The 18,832-nt window shown below is 40.7% G+C and overlaps 1 protein-coding gene across 6 annotated transcripts in view; it reads left to right on the top strand.

The window, feature by feature from the left end:
* Positions 1-285: 285 nt before the first annotated feature.
* The window catches only part of PCDH17 (protocadherin 17), a 116,867-nt gene continuing 98,320 nt past the window's right edge, over positions 286-18,832 (top strand). For all 6 annotated transcript variants that reach the window (XM_064174410.1, XM_064174418.1, XM_064174433.1 and 3 more), the window contains exons 1-2: positions 286-813; positions 2,730-5,542. In XM_064174410.1, coding sequence (XP_064030480.1) covers positions 2,921-5,542 — 2,622 coding nt within the window. In that variant the 5' untranslated portion in view covers positions 286-813; positions 2,730-2,920. The remainder of the gene's footprint in view (positions 814-2,729; positions 5,543-18,832) is intronic.

The following is an 18,832-nucleotide window of genomic DNA, read 5'->3' as shown; positions in this document are numbered from 1 at the left end:
CGCCCGAGCCCTTCGCACGTTGCGCGTCTCCCACCGAACCGATCTAATCAATGACACCCAGCACCCACTGCCGCCCCGCCCCCTCCGCCCGCCCGCCTCTTCCCATTGGCGGGTCGGCGTCGGGGCTGGTCGCAGTTGCCGCCGCCGATTGGCTGGCGGGGAATCCGTATCAATGTTTAAGCCGCGGCGTGAGGTGAATAGAGGCAGTCAGCGAGCGGCGCTGGGTGAGCGCGGCGCGGCGGCCCCGCGAGTGCTGCAGTGAGGGAGGCGAGGCGGAGAGGAGGAGGAGGAGGAGGGGGGGCGAGAGAGAGGCAAAGAGCGGCTCCAACTGTTGAATTTTCGCTGAATTCTCCACTTACCTGCGGGCGGCTGGTGAAATGGATCTGGTTTATCGGGGATCGGCGTTCATTTCGCGTGCTGTGTGGCTAAGACTGGAGACCGTCTGTTTGAAAGGGGCCACCCATCAATGAGGCAGAGAAGAATATTCATTTTTTCTTTTTCTTTTGAAAGCCTCTCTACCACAGGTTGCAGAATTAACTGTGTACTTTGGGTCCGGACTCAAATAAAGGAGAAAAAACAGTGCAGAACTGAGACTTGGAACTAGATCTGTGAGATATGTATTGGGAACCTATGTTTTTTGTTGGTTTTGTTGGTTTTTTTCCTTTTATTATGAAAGATTTCTGATTTATTTCACACATAACACTGAGAAAAGGTGGTTAAAAACACTCAGCAAAGCAAGAGACAGACGCGCCTCTGTGCCAGTGAGTGGATAACAGCCTTGTTTTCCTGATCCTCAGTCTCCCGGAGAAAGAGGTATAGTAAAAGTGTAGCTGGATCCGACAACCCCCACCCCCCCTTCTCTTTTTTTTTTTTTTTCCTCCTCCTCCCCCCTCCAAGATACAAATCTGATTAATTTTTTTCCTGTCTATAGAGTAAGTCAGAGAAGCGTTAGAAAGGAGCTGCAACTAATGTCTGTGAAGGAAGGAACATGAGGCGATAGTGAATGTGATTTGTTCCGCTGGATCTGACTCATCCAGCAGATTGAAGCACCTGCATTTCTGGATGTGCCATTCATTTATTTCTGGTTGTTGAAAAAACCTGAAATAAAAATTAGTTACTCTTCCCCAGTATTTCCCCATACACTGTATTGCTGGAAAATGTTTATCAGAGAGGGGTAACGCATCTGACTTTGCTGCCGCTCTTCTCCCCTGTACCAAGATGCCCAGAGAGACTGTTAAAGCTTGAAAAGACTGCAAAAAAAAATGCATCGCACCGCTGGCTTTACTGCATATGTTTTGATATAAGTGCATTAGTCGATTAAAAGATTTCCCACTTTTTTCATAGCCAGGATTGTTTTTCCTCTTCTCCCCTCCCCTAAATGAAGAGGACTAGGCGGCAGTGTCATTGGAAGGAGATGCTGAATAGAAAGAAAAGAGAGGCACTTGATAGCGCAGCCCTGTGAATACAGAGACTGTTTCCCTTTTAGCGAGAGACTAAGAGAGAGAGAGTGTGTGTGTGGTGGCTTTTCTTTCTCTCTTCCCCCCCTCCCCTTCCAGCCCCCTAGCCCTCCCTTCTCTCTCTCTTGCTCTCTTTTTTCTTAATCTATGCGTCCAGCCATGGGTTGCCTGTTGATTTCCTCTCGGCTGGAGAAAAAAGCAAACTGGAATTAAACTGCATCGAGAAAAGTGTAGCTCCTCAGACACGCATACGCACACACACATAGATAAACGGGAAAGGATGTGGTGGTGGCGGCGGCTACTGGCCTGTCTTAAGGAAACCCAAGTGTGCATCTGATGGAGCACAGCCTCTGATTTCTCTCAAAATACATATTTAACGGTAATGATGACAGTTAGACGGTGGGTTTCTTAATTTTATTTTATTTTTCCCACAAAAGGACGAGTGGGAGGCTGGTAGTAGAGAGAAAGAAAGGAAACTACAAATCCGGACACTAGTGTTTGCTGGGTTTTTTGGTGTGTTTTGCCTTCCCCTCTTGTCCTGCAATCCTCGTTCCCTTTCTTGATTCAGGAAGGAAACAGTGAGGGTGTACGAGACGGGGGGGGGGGGATATCGATGGCAGCGAGATACAGCTCTCCGCCGCAAGCAATGCAAGATTAGATCTCTAAATGCAGCAAAACACTCCCTGAAAACCAACAACCCCGCGGTGCAATCAGACATTTCACTGCCTCTCACTGCACACGAAGAGGGCTTCAACAACAAGCCGAGACTTTTTTTTTTCCCCCTTCTGTCTCTCTCCTACCCTTCCACTCCATCAATCGCATCACAAGCGATGAGTAGCTAACAAGCTTTTCTACCCCTGCTTACAGACCTGTGACCACCCACTTTTCCTAGGAGTACATAAATATAGACATTTTTTAGAAAAATATTTTTGATCATTTTTAGAAAAAACAGCCACGGCCGCCGATTTTTTATTATTATTATTATTATTATTTTTATTATCCTTTGTACATCTGCGGGGATCCAAGGACCGAGAACGCTTCGCCTGTCCGAAGGAGAGGATCTTTTGCAAAATTTTCTGCTTTTTGAAACCCTCCCACTGCCGAAGTTGGACAGCCGAAGTAACTGCGAGGGGACTGCAAGCACGGCAAGCGCTTGCTAAAACGCTGCCAAAGCTACTCCCCCTACTCCCCTCCCGACCCCCCCACCCCCGATTGCTCCCTCCCTCTGAGCTACATGGTCTATTTGCTGCCTCTCGTCCTGTGTCTCTGCAGATGTTTTAGAGCAACAGGTTCAGGAACTTAAAATACAGGGGTGGGGAGAGAGAAGAAAGAAAAAAAAAAAAAAGGGGAAAGAAAAACGCCACCAGAGGAGGAGGAAGAACAAACCCAGCGCAGGAGACGGAGAAGACGGGGATAACCCTGGTCGCCGCCGCAACTGCTGCCACCCCCACCCCTGCTCGGGGATGTACCTTTCCATTTGTTGCTTCTTCCTCTGCTGGGCTCCCGCCCTGTCGCTGAAGAACCTGAATTACTCGGTGCCGGAGGAGCAGGGAGCAGGCACGGTGATCGGGAACATCGGCCGCGATGCGCGCTTGGCGGCGGGCACGGCGGGAGGCGGGGTGCTGCCCGCGGAGCGCGGCGCTCCCAGCGGTGGCCCCGGCCGCGGCCCCAAGTCCACCTTCCGGGTGCTAGAGAACTCAGCCCCACACCTCCTGGACGTGGACGGGGAGAGCGGGTTGCTCTACACCAAGCAGCGCATCGACCGCGAGGCGCTGTGCCGGCGCAGCGCGAAGTGCCAGCTGTCCCTCGAGGTGTTCGCCAACGACCAGGAGATCTGCATGATCAAGGTGGAGATCCAGGACCTGAATGACAACGCACCGGCATTCCCCTCTGACCAAGTGGACATGGACATCTCAGAAAATGCTGCACCGGGCACCCGCTTCCCCCTCACCAGCGCCCATGATCCAGATGCTGGGGACAACGGGCTGCGCACCTACCTGCTCACTCGTGATGACTACGGCCTCTTCTCCCTTGACGTAAAGTCCCGTGGTGATGGCACAAAGTTTCCAGAGCTGGTGATCCAGAAGCCATTAGACCGTGAGGAGCAGAGTCACCACACCCTGATACTGACAGCATTGGATGGTGGTGACCCACCACGCTCAGGCACAGTGCAAATCAATGTGCGCCTCATTGACTCCAATGACAACAGCCCCATCTTTGAGGCAGCCTCCTATGTCGTAGAGCTTCCAGAAAATGCACCACTGGGCACTGCCGTCATTGACCTTAATGCCACTGATGCTGATGAGGGTACCAACGGAGAGGTGCTCTACTCCTTCAGTGGCTATGCGCCTGATCGTGTCCGTGACTTGTTTAGCATTGACCCTCAGAGTGGCCTCATCCGAGTCAAGGGCAACTTGGACTATGAGGAGAGTGGCCTCATTGAGATTGATGTCCAGGCTCGAGACCTGGGGCCTAATCCTATCCCTGCTCACTGCAAGGTCACTGTCCGCCTCATCGACCGCAATGACAATGCCCCCACGATTGGTTTTGTCTCCGTTCGCCAGGGAGCCCTGAGTGAGGCTGCCCCACCGGGCACTGTCATCGCCCTGGTGCGGGTAACTGACCGTGACTCAGGCAAGAACGGGCAGCTCCAGTGCCGGGTGCTGGGTGGTGGTGGTGGGCCCGGAGCAGTCCCTTTTACCCTGGAGGAGAACTATGACAACTTCTACACTGTAGTCACTGACCGGCCCCTGGATCGCGAGGCACAGGATGAGTACAATGTGACCATTGTGGCACGTGATGGGGGCAACCCCCCACTGAACTCCACCAAATCATTTTCTGTCCGGATCCTTGACGAGAATGACAATCCTCCCCGCTTCAGCAAGAACCTTTATGTGTTACAGGTGCCTGAGAACAACATTCCTGGAGAGTACCTAGGCTCCGTCCTGGCCCAGGACCCTGATTTGGGCCAAAATGGGACAGTCTCATACTCCATTTTGCCCAGCCATGTGGGTGATGTCTCCATCTACACCTATGTCTCTGTCAACCCCACCAATGGTGCTATCTATGCCCTGAGGAGCTTCAACTATGAACAGACAAAGCACTTTGAGTTTCGTGTACTGGCCAAAGACTCGGGTTCACCCCACCGTGAAAGCAACGCCACAGTGCGTGTCACCGTGCTTGATGTCAATGACAATGCACCCCTCATCGTCTTGCCCGCTCTCATCAATGACACCGCTGAGCTGCAGGTGCCACGCAATGCTGGGGTGGGCTACCCCGTGGGCACTGTACGTGCCCTGGACAGTGACTTTGGGGAGAGCGGTCGCCTTACATATGAAATTGTGGAAGGCAACGAGGAGCACCTCTTTGAGATGGACCCCACTAGTGGTGAGATACGCACCTTGCACCCCTACTGGGAGGAGCTCAGCCCCGTAGCTGAACTGGTGGTAAAAGTCAGTGACCATGGCAAGCCCAGCCTCTCAGCGGTGGCCAAGCTCATTGTCAGGGCCTTGGCGGGGCCCCTGCCTGAGGCTGGAGAGCCACAGGTGAATGGTGAGCAGCATCGGCGACCACACTGGGACTTGTCACTGCCCCTGATTGTGACACTCAGCACTGTCTCCATCATCTTGCTGGCTGCCATGATCACTATTGCAGTGAAGTGCAAGCGAGAGAACAAGGAGATCCGCACCTATAATTGTCGCATTGCTGAGTATAGCCACCCTCAGCTGGGAGGAGGGGGAGGCAGTGGCGGGGGAGGAGGAGGCAGTGGCAGTGGAGGGGGCAAGGGCAAGAAGAAGAAGATCAGCAAGAATGACATTATGCTGGTGCCCAGTGAGGGCGAGGACAGCCGGGGCCCCCTCAATGTCATGAACGTGGTGAGCAGCCCATCCCTGGCCACCTCACCCATGTACTTTGACTACCAGACCCGCCTGCCCCTCAGCTCTCCCAGGTCAGAGGTGATGTACCTGAAGCCCGCCTCCAACAACCTGACTGTACCCCAGGGACATGTGGGTTGCCACACCAGCTTCACAGGGCAAGGGACTAACGCCAGCGAGGCTCCTCCGAGCCGGATGTCCATAATTCAGGTAGGAGACTTTTAGAATACCCTGAATCTCACTTTAGACACTGGCTTAACTCTACCTTTTGTCTGCAGTGAAATCTACCGTAAAGGACCAACTCAAGTCACTAAAGAGAGGTGGACTTTGTCAAAGTGAGACCACACCACATCTGGTGGATCAGGCTCTGCTGTCACACTGGTGTTTCTGGGTGATTTTAAAGTGAATGCCCATTGAAACACAGAGTTAATGGCAGTGCAAATGAGGTTCATGTAGCAGTGCAGGCAGGCATTTAGTACATTTGGGGCACACTGGGGTATTTTCCTAGAAGATCATCAGTGGTGGGCGTTTGCACAGGTTTCACTTCACTTAGATTTGGGGTGGAGAAGGGAGAGGGTGTTTCTGAAGCAGCTGGATCATTTGCAGTAACTTACAGGATGTGGGAGAGACTCTACACACTGAGGATATCTGTTGCAACAGTGTATTATGGCCCTCCAATCCTATCTGTAAATAAGAGCTATCATTCCAAGATAGAGGTTTGTTTGTTTAATTTCCTTCTTTAGGGTATATATGCATAAGTACTTTTTTTTCCCCTACACAGAACAGTATCATTGGGTCCTCATTGCCTCCTCCTCTCCCTATAGAAAAATCCAAACATTCAGTGCTGAAAATTCTGCTTAGTCAAACAGAAAATGTGTGTGGTGAATCCCTCCTACCATTAAATGTTATCCAAACTCACATCCTGTCATAAAACAGCAAAACAACTAGTCAGATTTCCAGTAGCCTGAGTCAATATTGATGATTGCTTTATAGTGAAAGGCTTACATGCTCTGTCTTCTCAAAATGACCAAAGCTCACGTAGAAATTACATCTGGGCTGCATTCTGCTGCCAGTCATATCCACACTGTCCTCTACCAACTTTTGTGAATGTGAGAAATGGCAGAATTTGGACCATTGGACGTAGGATGCTAATCAAAGAAAGACTTAATTTTTAGCAGGTAGTTTAAAGTCCAAACTCAGAAGATGCATTCCAGAGTGGTGAATTTGCAGAGTGAAGGGGATGGCAGAATTTGGCTCCAGTTGATTTAAAGTATTACTTGATGATTAATGCAGCTTAATGTTCAAATACTACAGGTATGTTCCAAAGTGATTTTTCACGTTTGGATTGAAAGCAGGCTCTGGATAATGACTATTAAATATATTTGAAATGTCATATCTGCTTTGTCCTGTGGTTCTCCTAATACACTGTTCTGAGTCATAGGGGAATGAGCTGAGTGTATCAGAAGTGACAGAGACTCATTTTGTGTATGCAGCAAGTGGAAAAGAAGTTGCGCTGTAGACACTTGATGTACCAAAAGAAAATTCACAGTACCTTGGAGTTATCATACCCTGCGGTCTGTGAACACTGAGTGTTCTAGCTGCCAGCTGCATTTAATGTTTCAAAGTAAATAAAAGTGGCTATTGGTAATTGACAGGTTAAGGAACCAAAATTCCTGTAACTGATGGCCTGTAAATTGAATATTTATAACTGGGAAATAAAAACTAAAAAGAAAAAGGAGAAAAAAGGCTCTCTACAAGGTCACTGTGAACTAATCCTCAACCTACTGCTGAGCTGTGTCATGGAAACAGTTTCATTTTATGCTTATCATGAATTTGTGTTGCTATCAATTAGGTGAGTGGAGCAATACTTAAAATCTGAAATTGATTTTAACAAAAAGTGACGCTTCAGGAAAGAGTTTAGGTTAGGGCACAACTGGAGATAATTTGATTTATAATTCGTGCTTTAAAAGACAAATAAACTTTCAATGACACTTGTTTAAATAATGTCAACTTTTTTACTGTAAAATGGAGTTGTCAGAAGGCTAAAAAAAAAAACCCTCCAAACCCACACATTTTTTTTCCTACTAACGAGTGTAATAGTTACTAAAAGACAGAAAATTATAGTTTTTTACAGCCATGTAATGTCTATATAAAGCAATTAATTCTTGTATTGGTGCTACTGAGTAGTAAAAATTCAATTGTAGTGTATAATCCCTATGGAAAACATGATTCCTTTCTATATTTTTTTTTACAGTGTTCACTGTATAATACCAATCATGATTTTTTTTTCCCTGAGATCTATATAAAGTTAAAAGAGGAATTTCCTCCCTTCAAAAAGTGTATTGTGGTTTCTATAAGAGTTTTTCTTATGATAACTGTGGGACATGTTAACAGTAAATCCTCACAGCACATACTGGTATAGTTATCTTGGGTTTGCTTTCTTTACCTACACAGACTGCTTTGGATGTTTAGATGGTCCATCCAGCAGATGAGGAAACATTAATTTTTCTCTAGTGAACAATCTGCTCAAACATACTTATTGATGCTACATTTTGTAGCTGTATTGACAAAATGAATACACACTATGAAACCAACTATTTGGTTTCTATTTAAGAAAGGCCCAAACACAGAGTATATAGAGGGGAAAATCTGATCCTCTTCACTGTCATTTTGCATTACTAAAATACATTTTGTGTTCTTCATTTCCAGATCCTTGGAGTAAATTTTATATAGAATTTACATTTAGAATATAGACACTACTTTGTGTCTGGTCCTGTCCTTCTGACTCATGTAAAATTCAGACTGCAGACAGGGAGAAATAGTAAAAGATCAGGCCTTTCTCTGGATCTACTGCATCTTTAATCACTTCAGGAAGCCTGTGTCTGGAAAAGTCACTTGCACAGTTGGGAATCAAAGGTACAGCCAGTGGAGGAAAACCATGCAGAATCTAAACAGTTGCTTTATCATCTCCTTTTATTAGTCAGTTCAGAAAAGCAGTTTTCTTTATGAACTTTGGTAAGGAAAATGTAAATGATGGTGGAAATGTTCTTTAGTGAATATTCACTTCAGTTTTTCTAGATAGATTACTGAACCATGACAATCTCACAGTTCATAACTGACACAGTAGAACTGCTTTTCTTCACTCTCATGTTTTCAGCAAGTGTTTAATGGCAGAATTCTCCAGCAGGACCCTGTTATTAGAACTTTATGTATGTGTGTATATATACATACATATATGTATGTATGTATCTAAATTCTCATGTATCTATGGATATATATATATTTATATATACATGTTTAAAATATATTATTATTATTTAGCACATCCAATGGAATCTATACATATTTAAAATCAAATACATAATTTCCTCATCAGCAAGATCAAAATCTTCTCACTCTTATTAGGAGTGCATGACAAATTGTTTTTTTGCTTTGCTCACTAGTAGAGCAAGTAAAGTCAACAGGTTTTATTATTCCTTTATTTCTCAAGAATAGTATTTTGTTCCACCAACAGCCCAATCTCTACCAATTAATACTCGTGGAGTAAAGTGCTATTTGGAGACTGTGGGTTTCAGACTAGGAGTGCATGACAAGTTTTTTTTTTGCTTTACTCACTAGCAAAGCAAGTAAAGTCAACAGGTTTTATTATTCCTTTATTTCTCAAGAATAGTATTTTGTTCCACCAACAGCCCAATCTCTACCAATTATTACTCATGGAGTAAAGTGTTATTTGGAGACTGTGGGTTTCAGACTGACCCAAAATGACCAGCAGTTGAATAAAATACTGCCTGATTTGTGCAAGAATGATGTAATCTTGCCTCTTTTTAAGTGATTGCTGTTATGCATCAGTCACACAGTTTAACAACTTCTGTGTTTACTCACTGTTTTATGGCATCCAGCTGTGTGCTCTGGTTGCATGTGTTACATATATGAATCAGCAAACCTCTTCACCGCCATAGAAATGAGATTATTTAAACATATACACATACATAAAATTTTGGATGGACAGCCATGGATGCCATGTATCTTCAGCTTTTAGTGGCACAAGAGTCTTAAGGCCTCTGAAATGCTTAGGGCCTCTAAAAATTCACCATTTGTGATCTGATGTGCACCTGAGATTCATGAGTATGAAGAACGGTGCTTAGTAACATACTGGGAAATTAGAAAGGCTACACTTTAGTACGTTTCCTTACCTTTAACTTCAGCCTTCATATTCTAAACATACTTTGGAAACAGTGCTTTCAAACACAAGTCTGTTCAAAACTTTGAAATATAAGCCTGTGATATACACTTGTCATTGCTAGATTCAAAATTCCCTGCAATCTTGGAATCACTTAAGGTCCACACTGTTCATTTTTACTGCCAGGTGTCTAGGAATACCTAAGAGTAAGTAGTACCTAAGAAAGAGTAAGTAAAAAAAAAACCATAAGCTATGTGAGTGCTACTCTGTCTTTAGATATACTGTTCCATGCTTCACTCTGAGAAACTTAGCAGTTAAGACTGCAAACAGAAGTCTGAGGCTGCTGCTCTCTAAGAAGAAGCAGCTTTCCTCACAGAAGTTACACTTTTTTCTCAGTGATGCAAATTCCTGTCTGAAAACTGAGGTATGCTCTTTTTTTTTCAGTCATTGTATTTTCTGCTGCAAAAGAAATCATGTTCTCTCACTAGAACTAGTAGAAATTGACATTTTGCACTGAGAGGATACTGGGGCAGTTCTACACTTCAGCAGTTTGCAGGTTCATAGTCTGTAATTCCCAAAAAAATTTGTGGCTGCGTGTTTGAAGGTTGTATCTAAAAATACTGAATTGTCATCACATGAAACTGCAGAACTACCTGGCTAAGATGCACTATAGTATTTTTTACAGTGTTTGATAAGGTTAGGTATCTTTCAGAGTAACTCCTGTGAATGCATTGTGTAAATGCAGTCTGCAATTAGAATAATTTTGTGTTGCATCACTCTGTATCTTTAGTTTTACTTAATTAATGAATTCTATGCCAGGGTTGACTGCGTAAGAATTTCAAGACAGGTCCTTTTGTGCAAGTATATATATATATATATATAAAAGCATTATTTAATTGTTGTTTTTGTTAAGATCACTTCATAATATTGTGACACAAAGTACATATATTCTAGGACCAGATTTGGCAACATACTTCTCACGATGGCATATACTCTGGCTGCTAAAATAAGTAGAGGAAGCAGAATTAGGCTTTTCTTTTATATTAACATTTGCTCTGGTCTTGGTCTTCATCTCTTTGCCAATATTGGTTATAGGAGTATTATATCAAAAGGATCATTCCTTATATATAGGTATATAGGAGAGCTAAGAACTTTCCAAGATGAAATGCTGTTATATAGAACAATAAAAATAATGAGTTTGAAGTAGAATATTGATATTATGAGAAAGAAAACGATATTGCCAGATCATAACTTCTTGTTAACCAAGAATAATAGTCTCTGTAGAAGTTGCTATTTTTTATAAAGTACAAGAGTTGAAGAAAGTTAATTTAGCAGTTAAAATAAATGACATGAAGCAAATCATGCAGGATTTACTGGATCACAGCTCTCAACAGCTTGTAGTTTTTGGAGGTTTCCTCATCTTGGTGCTCAGTGCCACTACTAAATGGAAAATCCACACATATTTGTGATTACCAGTACAATTTTGATGACTAATCCTTTGAAGAGTTATTTTTTTTAACAATAAATTTGTTCACTTTTCTATAATCTTTACACTGATGAAAAGGCCTGTTCATATTTCAGTCAAAGTAATTTTGACTTCATCAATGATTTCGGTGATTCAAAAGTAAATTGTGGATGAGAGCCTTAGAGAGTGCAGCTAAGAACAGTATTATTTGGCCCTGTAGTTTTAGATTTCAACATTTTATGTTATTTTCTTGCAGCCTCTTTACAAACAATTAAGGGTACTTTAATTTAGAAGACCTGTGATTTGAACTGCAACACAGAATTACATAGGTTGGAAAAGACCTGCAAGATCGACAAGTCCAACTGTTAGCCTGGCATAATCAAGTCTGCAGATGAAAGAGCATCAAAGATTCCATTGAACATATTATGGAACATGCTTTCAAGTTTTCATATATTTTTGAAAGTGTGCCTAATAGAGCATTATCTTAAAACTAATCAAATAATGTTATGTGGGAAACTATCACAGAATCACAGAACCCTAGAATCATAGAATGGTCTGGGTTGGAAGTGACCTCCAAAGGTCATCAAGTCCAACCATCTCTGCAGTCAGCAGGGGCATCCTTAACTAGATCAGGTTGCCCAGAGCCCTGTCGAGCCTCACCTTGAATATCTCCATGGATGGGAGGTCCAACCACTTCCCTGAGCAACCTGTTCCAATGTTCCATTACCCTCATTGTGGTGAGTGATGTGTTAAATATTAACAAATATCAGTTGGTATTAAGAAAGCATAGATACAACCTGGCTTCTCTAATGAGGCAAAGGTGTAATTATGAAAAGCAAAATTTCTTCCCAAGTTTTATTTGGTTGTAAACAAGTCAGGATTTTGTTTTCAAATAAAATAAAAATTAAATTAAAAAAAAGAGAGATTTCCCCAATAATTGTAAATTCACTGGATAATATTTAGACTTATGTTTTTGAAGATCCTTCTGGTTTTCTCTTTCTTTTAAAGTTAAAATGCCTTTCACTATGCAAGACACTTATTCTACATATACAAGTGTATGTATATCTGTTGTTTTCTTTCTGAATACAACATAGGATGCATGGCAGAGGTCTTGAGTTATCTCTTCCAGACTGAAGAGTGCCTGCATGTGCACAGAAAAGACATTTTGCCGTAATACTAGTATTTTCCAACAGGTGAGAATTTCCTGTGGAAAGAACTCAAACAATGATTTGTTGGCTGGAGCAGAAACACAGCTCTCTTTTTATCTTTAAAAGTATAGAAGTGATCCTTTGGTGTCAAAAGGTCGGAGAAGAGCAGTTGGGACAAATTTTTCAGCAGGTAGCCTGAAAGCTTTATGCTTTCAATTGTATCTCTACCTCAACTGTTAGAAGTGGTGAAATTAATGCTAAAGGGTTCAAAAATATAGCAAACAAGTGGAAAATCTGAGGGGACTGCAAGCTCTTAACTAAACAGGAAAAAAAAACACATAACAAAACAAACTCAAACAACAAGAAAGAAAAAGGCACTAGAAAGAGAGTGGCAAAATGATTTTTGGGGAAAAGTTCCTTGAGTTCAAGTGTTTCATTTGTTATGTTTTTAAGGGGGCAACAAGGAGATTAACTAGTTGCTGCTTTTGCTGATATGGTGAGATGAAATGTAGTAGTATACAGCCTGCCATAAATCTTAGGCAGGATGTGTGCTAAGCTCTGGTAATGTGTTTGTCATGATCCTTTTAGTTCAACCTTTGTTTCTCAGTCTGCTGTAGACATTTAAATGTATTTATTTATTTATTTGTTTCAGTTTATTTATTTATTTTGCAGAAGAAGATTCTGGATTAATTACTGCAAATCCTAAGAGAAAGGAAAAAAAATAGCTAAATTATTAAGCATTTTAGATAAAATACTCAGTATTAGGTACTACATTAACGAATAAGCAAATTCCTACGAATGTCCCTGTTAATTAGGATATTAGGCAGTGCTTTAAATAACCTCCTTGAGCAGTCATATATTTTCTAGCTAAATCCCAAAGGCTGCTGATACAGTTCCTACTTATTAAGATCACATGAGAACCATTTCTTTCTTCTGCTGAATTGCTTCTACTAGTTTGTGGTGCTACCTGTGCAGAAAGGATAGCGTAAGATCAGTTTATCTCACTCGCTTGAGATAAGGTAGCTCCTAGTGATGTCCTCAAAATTGAGGAGTCTGTCTACATACAAAGATAGAACTGCATAGTTTCAGCCAATTATTAGTGTTACTTGCACAGAGGGACAGCATAAAGATCAATTTGCATTTCACTTTTGTGCAGTGAGAGCATATCTCCGCTTTCATCCCTCAAGACAGCCAGTCTCATGCTGATCTATTTTCAGTTTAGCACGCTGTAAGTGATCTAGGTGAGAAAAAGCCTTCAAATGAACAGTGTTTTATTTTAGCCATGGACTTTCCAACTGACTTTGTGATGTATATATTAGATGACAGTTCCTCTGGTTCATAAAATACTTTTACCAGTAGTAGAAAAGTTTCTAACCACATCCTGTTCCCCGTCGAGTGGCTCTGTGCTGCCATCTCTATGGCATGCCAAAGGAGGACCGTAAAGGGAAAAGGAAAAGTCTCATTACAAGATATAAATGCACAATTTCAGCTGTGTGGGTGGGACCTCTGATCGATGCCTTGTAAATTCTTGCAGTGATAGACATGTTGAATTAGTTTCAGGCAGTGTTTCAGACCATCTATCGATGTACGCGTGACACGCTTGTATTTGCCTGTACTAGTTCTAGTGACACTATGATTACTGGTATTTTCAGTCCTTGCTCTGGAACACTTCCAGGCAGTTTTATTGTATTGAAATGGCTCTTACAGTTCATTGAACATCCAGCATAACATTGTGAATATGATTGGCGCGTTTGCATATATTTATTCCCCAAAAATCAGGCAGTTAAACTGCATAATTATGGGAAAACGAATCATAACAATAAAAGACCATTTAAGTTAACAAGCTTTGTGATCAAAGGATAAATACAGGTTGGATAAATGAGACTCTAGATGTAACTAATCTACATAAATAAGCTTTGATCTGATTAGAGGAAAGGAATTTATTAAAATAATCTAAAGATATTTAAAAAGTGTTTTCCTTCAGTACTTTTATAATGCTGAGTTTTAGTTCATTGTACTTTTAAACGTTTCTACTCAACAGAAATGGCTGTGTTTGGTGATAAACCACTTCTATGTTTATATTTCTTGATTAACAATGCTTACAAGTGCAAAGAAAGTCTAAAATAACACAACTAAGCGCAAGTAACATCAGAAGCTTCCGTTCTAGTTTCAATGCATCATGTGTCAAAAACCCTAAACATTTTTTTTAACGTCTTAATTTTAACGTTTTTAATATTGAAATGTTTTTTGATTGATTTTTAATTAAAGAAAAAACATTAAAGAGAACATTTAAAGGACAATTTCTTGTTTACCATCTTTATCAGCAGACAGCAGCCTTTGTAGTGTTTGAAAACTGGTGCATTAAAAATCAATTTCAAGTCTTCAAAGCTATAAACTCTTGCTTACTTTGTAGATGTATACTGTTTTTTAAAATCTTTGGAGGCACACTTGACAAATGAATTGAAAACAAAAGGTAAATAATGCCTTCATCAACATTTGAAGGATTTTAATGCCTTTGTAATAATAGCTAAAGGAATTTTTAATGCAAAGCAGACGTGTAAATCACCATTTGCAGCTTTTAAATGCATCATTTGTTCCTAAAAACAGCTATAGGTAATCTTTAATTAATGGAATTTTGTTCTAAACTTTGACTGGTGCTGTTCTGTTGTTTGTAAGGAATGATTCAGACACAGAATATGTCAGTCAGTGTCTTTACTTACTATATTTCTGTCTTGTTCTCTGCTGATTGCTAAGCAACCACTTATAATTAAGATTGTTTAGCTACAGCAAAGCTTTAAAAAAACCCAGGTGAGCTGAAGTGTGCTAAACAGATTTTCATTAATTCTTAATGAAAATATTTAAAATCTATAAAATATGAAGGTGCCTCCCCCCAAAAAAAAAAGAGTTTTAATGTTGCACTTCAGATTCAAGACTTGAGCTCCTCCCAGTATTCAGGACAAGACTGCTTTTCCAGAAATTGTATTTTTAAATCAGTACATTACTGTTGTCGAGGCCTATGGAAACTGATTTATGCTATATTAGTGTTATGCTTTTCAGAGCATGGTCCTTAAAACACTTATTCAGTGAGTATTTTAATTTAGGTCAATAGCAGCACTGAATTAAGTAGATCATTTACAGGAGTGGAGTTGCTGTTGTGCACAAGCACGTGCAGAATTCAACCCAGAATCGGCGTCTGTGTTTGCTGAACTGTTGCCTGTTGCTGCTCTCCTTTGCTTTACAGACACTGTAATGCTGCAAAGGCTTTTCCTTTCACTGAGCCTCCAACTGTATTCTCTAGTACTCTATTGAGATAATCCTCATCACTGAATATTTGATATTTTGGGGTCCTTTTTTGAGTAGACCTATGAGCTGTTCAAGGCAAGCGTGGACGTGGCACTTGGTGCCATGGTCTAGCCTTGAGCTCTGTGGTAAAGGGTTGGACTTGATGATCTGTGAGGTCTCTTCCAACCCTGATGATACTGTGATACTGTGTAATTTGTTATGCAGATCCAACTCTATTCTCTAGTACTTTAATGAGATTGTCCTGATGACTGAATATTTGATATTTTTGGTTGTTTGTTTTTTTTTTTGAGTAAACCTACATAATTTGATATGCAGATCCAACTGTATTACTTAGCAGTTTATTGAGATAATCCTCATAGAATCATAGAGTCATAGAATCAACCAGGTTGGAAGAGACCTCCAAGATCATCCAGTCCAACCTATCACCCAGCCCTAACCAATCAACTAGACCATGGCACTAAGTACCTCATCCAGTCTTTTCTTGAAGACTTTTTTTTTGTTTTGTTTTTTTTTGAGTAAACCTACATAATTTGATATGCAGATCCAGCTGTATACCCTAGTACTCTATTGAGATAGTCCTGATGACTATTTGATATTTTTGTGTTTTTTTTTTGAGTAAACCTACATAATTTGATAGGCAGGTCCAACTTTATTCTCTAGTAATCTATTGAGAGAGTGCTGATGACTGAATATGTGATAGTTTTGGTTTGTTGGGTTTTTTTTTTTTGAGTAAACCTACATAATTTGATATGCAGATCCAGCTGTATATTGATATAGTTCTGATGACTATTTGATATTTTTGGTTTTTTTTTTTTGAGTAGACCTATGTAATTTGATATGCAGACCCAACTATATTCTCTAGTACTCTGTTGAGATAATCCTCATAACTGAATATTTGATAATTCTGTGTGGTTTTTTGAGTAAACCTACATAATCTGATATGCAGATCCAGCTGTATTCCGTAGTACTTTATTGATATAGTCCTGTTGACAATTTCATTTTTTTGGTTTTTTTTTTTTAGTAGACCTACATAATTTGATATGCAGATCCAACTATATTCTCTAGTACTCTATTGAGATAATCCTCATAACTGAATATTTGATATTTCTGGGGTTTTTTTTGAGTAAACCTACATAATTTGATATGCAGATCCAACACTGTTCTCTAGTACTTTATTGAGATAATCCTCATGACTGAATATTTGTTATTTTGTTGGGGTTTTATTGAGTAAACCTACATAATTTGATATGCAGATCCAACTGTATTCTCTAGTACTCTATTGAGATAATCCTCATAACTGAATATTTTATATTTTGGGTTTTTTTTTTTGAGTAAACCCACATAATTTGATATGCAACTGTATTCTCTGGTACTCTGTTGAGATAATCCTCATCACTGAATATTTGATATTTTGGGTTTTTTTTTGAGTAGACCTACATAATTTGATATGCAGATCCAACTCTATTCCCTAGTACTTTACTGAGATAGTCCTGATGATTGAATATTTGATATTTTTGCTTTTTTTTTTTCAGTAGACCTACATAATTTGATATGCAGATTTGAAGACCATAAAACCAATTCTACTTTGGTAATTATGAGCAAGATTATCCAGCCACAGCTGTAAAGTGCCAAGTGTGGTCTTTTCTGAGCTTTTCATGGTTTCAGTAGATCAAGTGACAATAAGAATAGAGTGGTATTTAGAGTGGTTGGGAAATAGTGAATTTAAAAGCCTTTCAAAAATGGCAGACATGAAGCCTTAGAAACTACTTGGATTTTTAGACTACATGTCAGATAATATAACTGTGCATATGAATCTGTATGTGTAGATACATAGATAAGAGAGCAGCATGAATACAGGATGACTAGCAGCATAAATACAGGATGACTAGCAGCATGAATATAGGATGACTAGCTGAATAGAAGGCATTATTAACAACCAATGTGCATCTAATGGTTTTGGGTTTTTTTACCATATATATTGAGTATGATCCATACATAGCTGTGTAACAATGTTTTGGAAGATGATGTCAATCTGCACCTTTTCCTGCAACCTAGAAAGCATCAGGTTTAGAGACAAATGCTATTGTCATTTGTTTTGCTTCTCCTGAGGCAAGAGTATTGGTAAGGAAAGACCTCATTTTCTGCTTCATGGTAGAAGTTATATATCTTGCTTAAAACTGTGTGTATCCTGTTTTCAGACTTCAGGATTGAGAGTAATGATGTAAAGGAGGCATAAGTCATGTGACTTGTAATAGTCATCACTCAATTGCTTCCATCAGCTGTGTTAGGTATGAAAAAGCATATGATAATTTACATCTCATAGCTCCAAAGCAGCGAACATAGCAGTCAATTTTGTAGCCACTAGGTGAAACAGAGGGGGGTTGTTTAGCCTGGAGAAGAGGAGGCTCAGGGGTGACCTCGTTGCTGTCTACAACTACCTGAAGGGAGGTTGTAGCCAGCTGGGGGTTGGTCTCTTCTGCCAGACAACCAGCCTGGGACACAAGGGGACACAGTCTCAAGTTGTGCCGGGGGAAGTATAGCCTGGATGTTAGGAGGAAGTTCTTCCCAGAGAAGTGATTGGCATTGGAATAGGCTGCCCAGGAAGATGGTGGAGTCACCATCCCTGGGCGTGTTCAAGAAAAGAGTGGATGAGGCATTTAGTGCCATGGTCTAGATGACTGGATAGGGCTGGATGCTAGGTTGGGCTGGATGATCTTGGAGGTCTCTTCCAACCTGGTTGATTCTATGATTCTATGTCTACTTCTTTCAGTGTGTAGTCTTCCTTTTGCCTAAATCTGTACATGTGTTTAGTGTGTTTGAGCCACCTGTGACGTCTTTTTGAGCCTAAAATGGTATAGTATTGCAAGAAACAGAAGTATCTAGATTAATTTATTTTATTAGTTAGTCACTGGCCACCATATATGACCATTCCCAGCTGTATGCATCTCATTATCACAATAATACAATAATAATGAAATAATAATTTCTTCAAGCATGAAATAACTGGTTTTAAGTATTTTCCTGTGCTCACTTGTTTCAATCAGGCTTCTATAATTCCAAATAAAGAAATCATGTCAGTTCATCTGAAATATACCTAGATCACACAAGCTTTTTTCTTTGTGCTCTTATACTGGCAAAGGAAACTTGGGAAAAAATAGCAGGATTTGCAGTGTTTGACTGGACCATATATGATCTTTCCCAGCTGTTTGCATCTCATTATCACAATAATGCAACAAGAATGAAATAATAATTTCTTCAAGCATGAAATAACTAGTTTTAAGTATTTTCCTGTGCTCATTTGTTTCAATCAGGCTTCTATAATTCCAAATAAAAAGATCATGTCAGTTTATCTGAAATATACCTAGACCACACAAGCTTTTTTCTTTGTGCTCTTATACTGGCAA

Source organism: Pogoniulus pusillus, chromosome 3, assembly GCF_015220805.1.
Source record: "Pogoniulus pusillus isolate bPogPus1 chromosome 3, bPogPus1.pri, whole genome shotgun sequence".
NCBI classification, from domain to species: domain Eukaryota; kingdom Metazoa; phylum Chordata; class Aves; order Piciformes; family Lybiidae; genus Pogoniulus; species Pogoniulus pusillus.
This window is presented reverse-complemented; position numbering and strand designations above follow the sequence as displayed.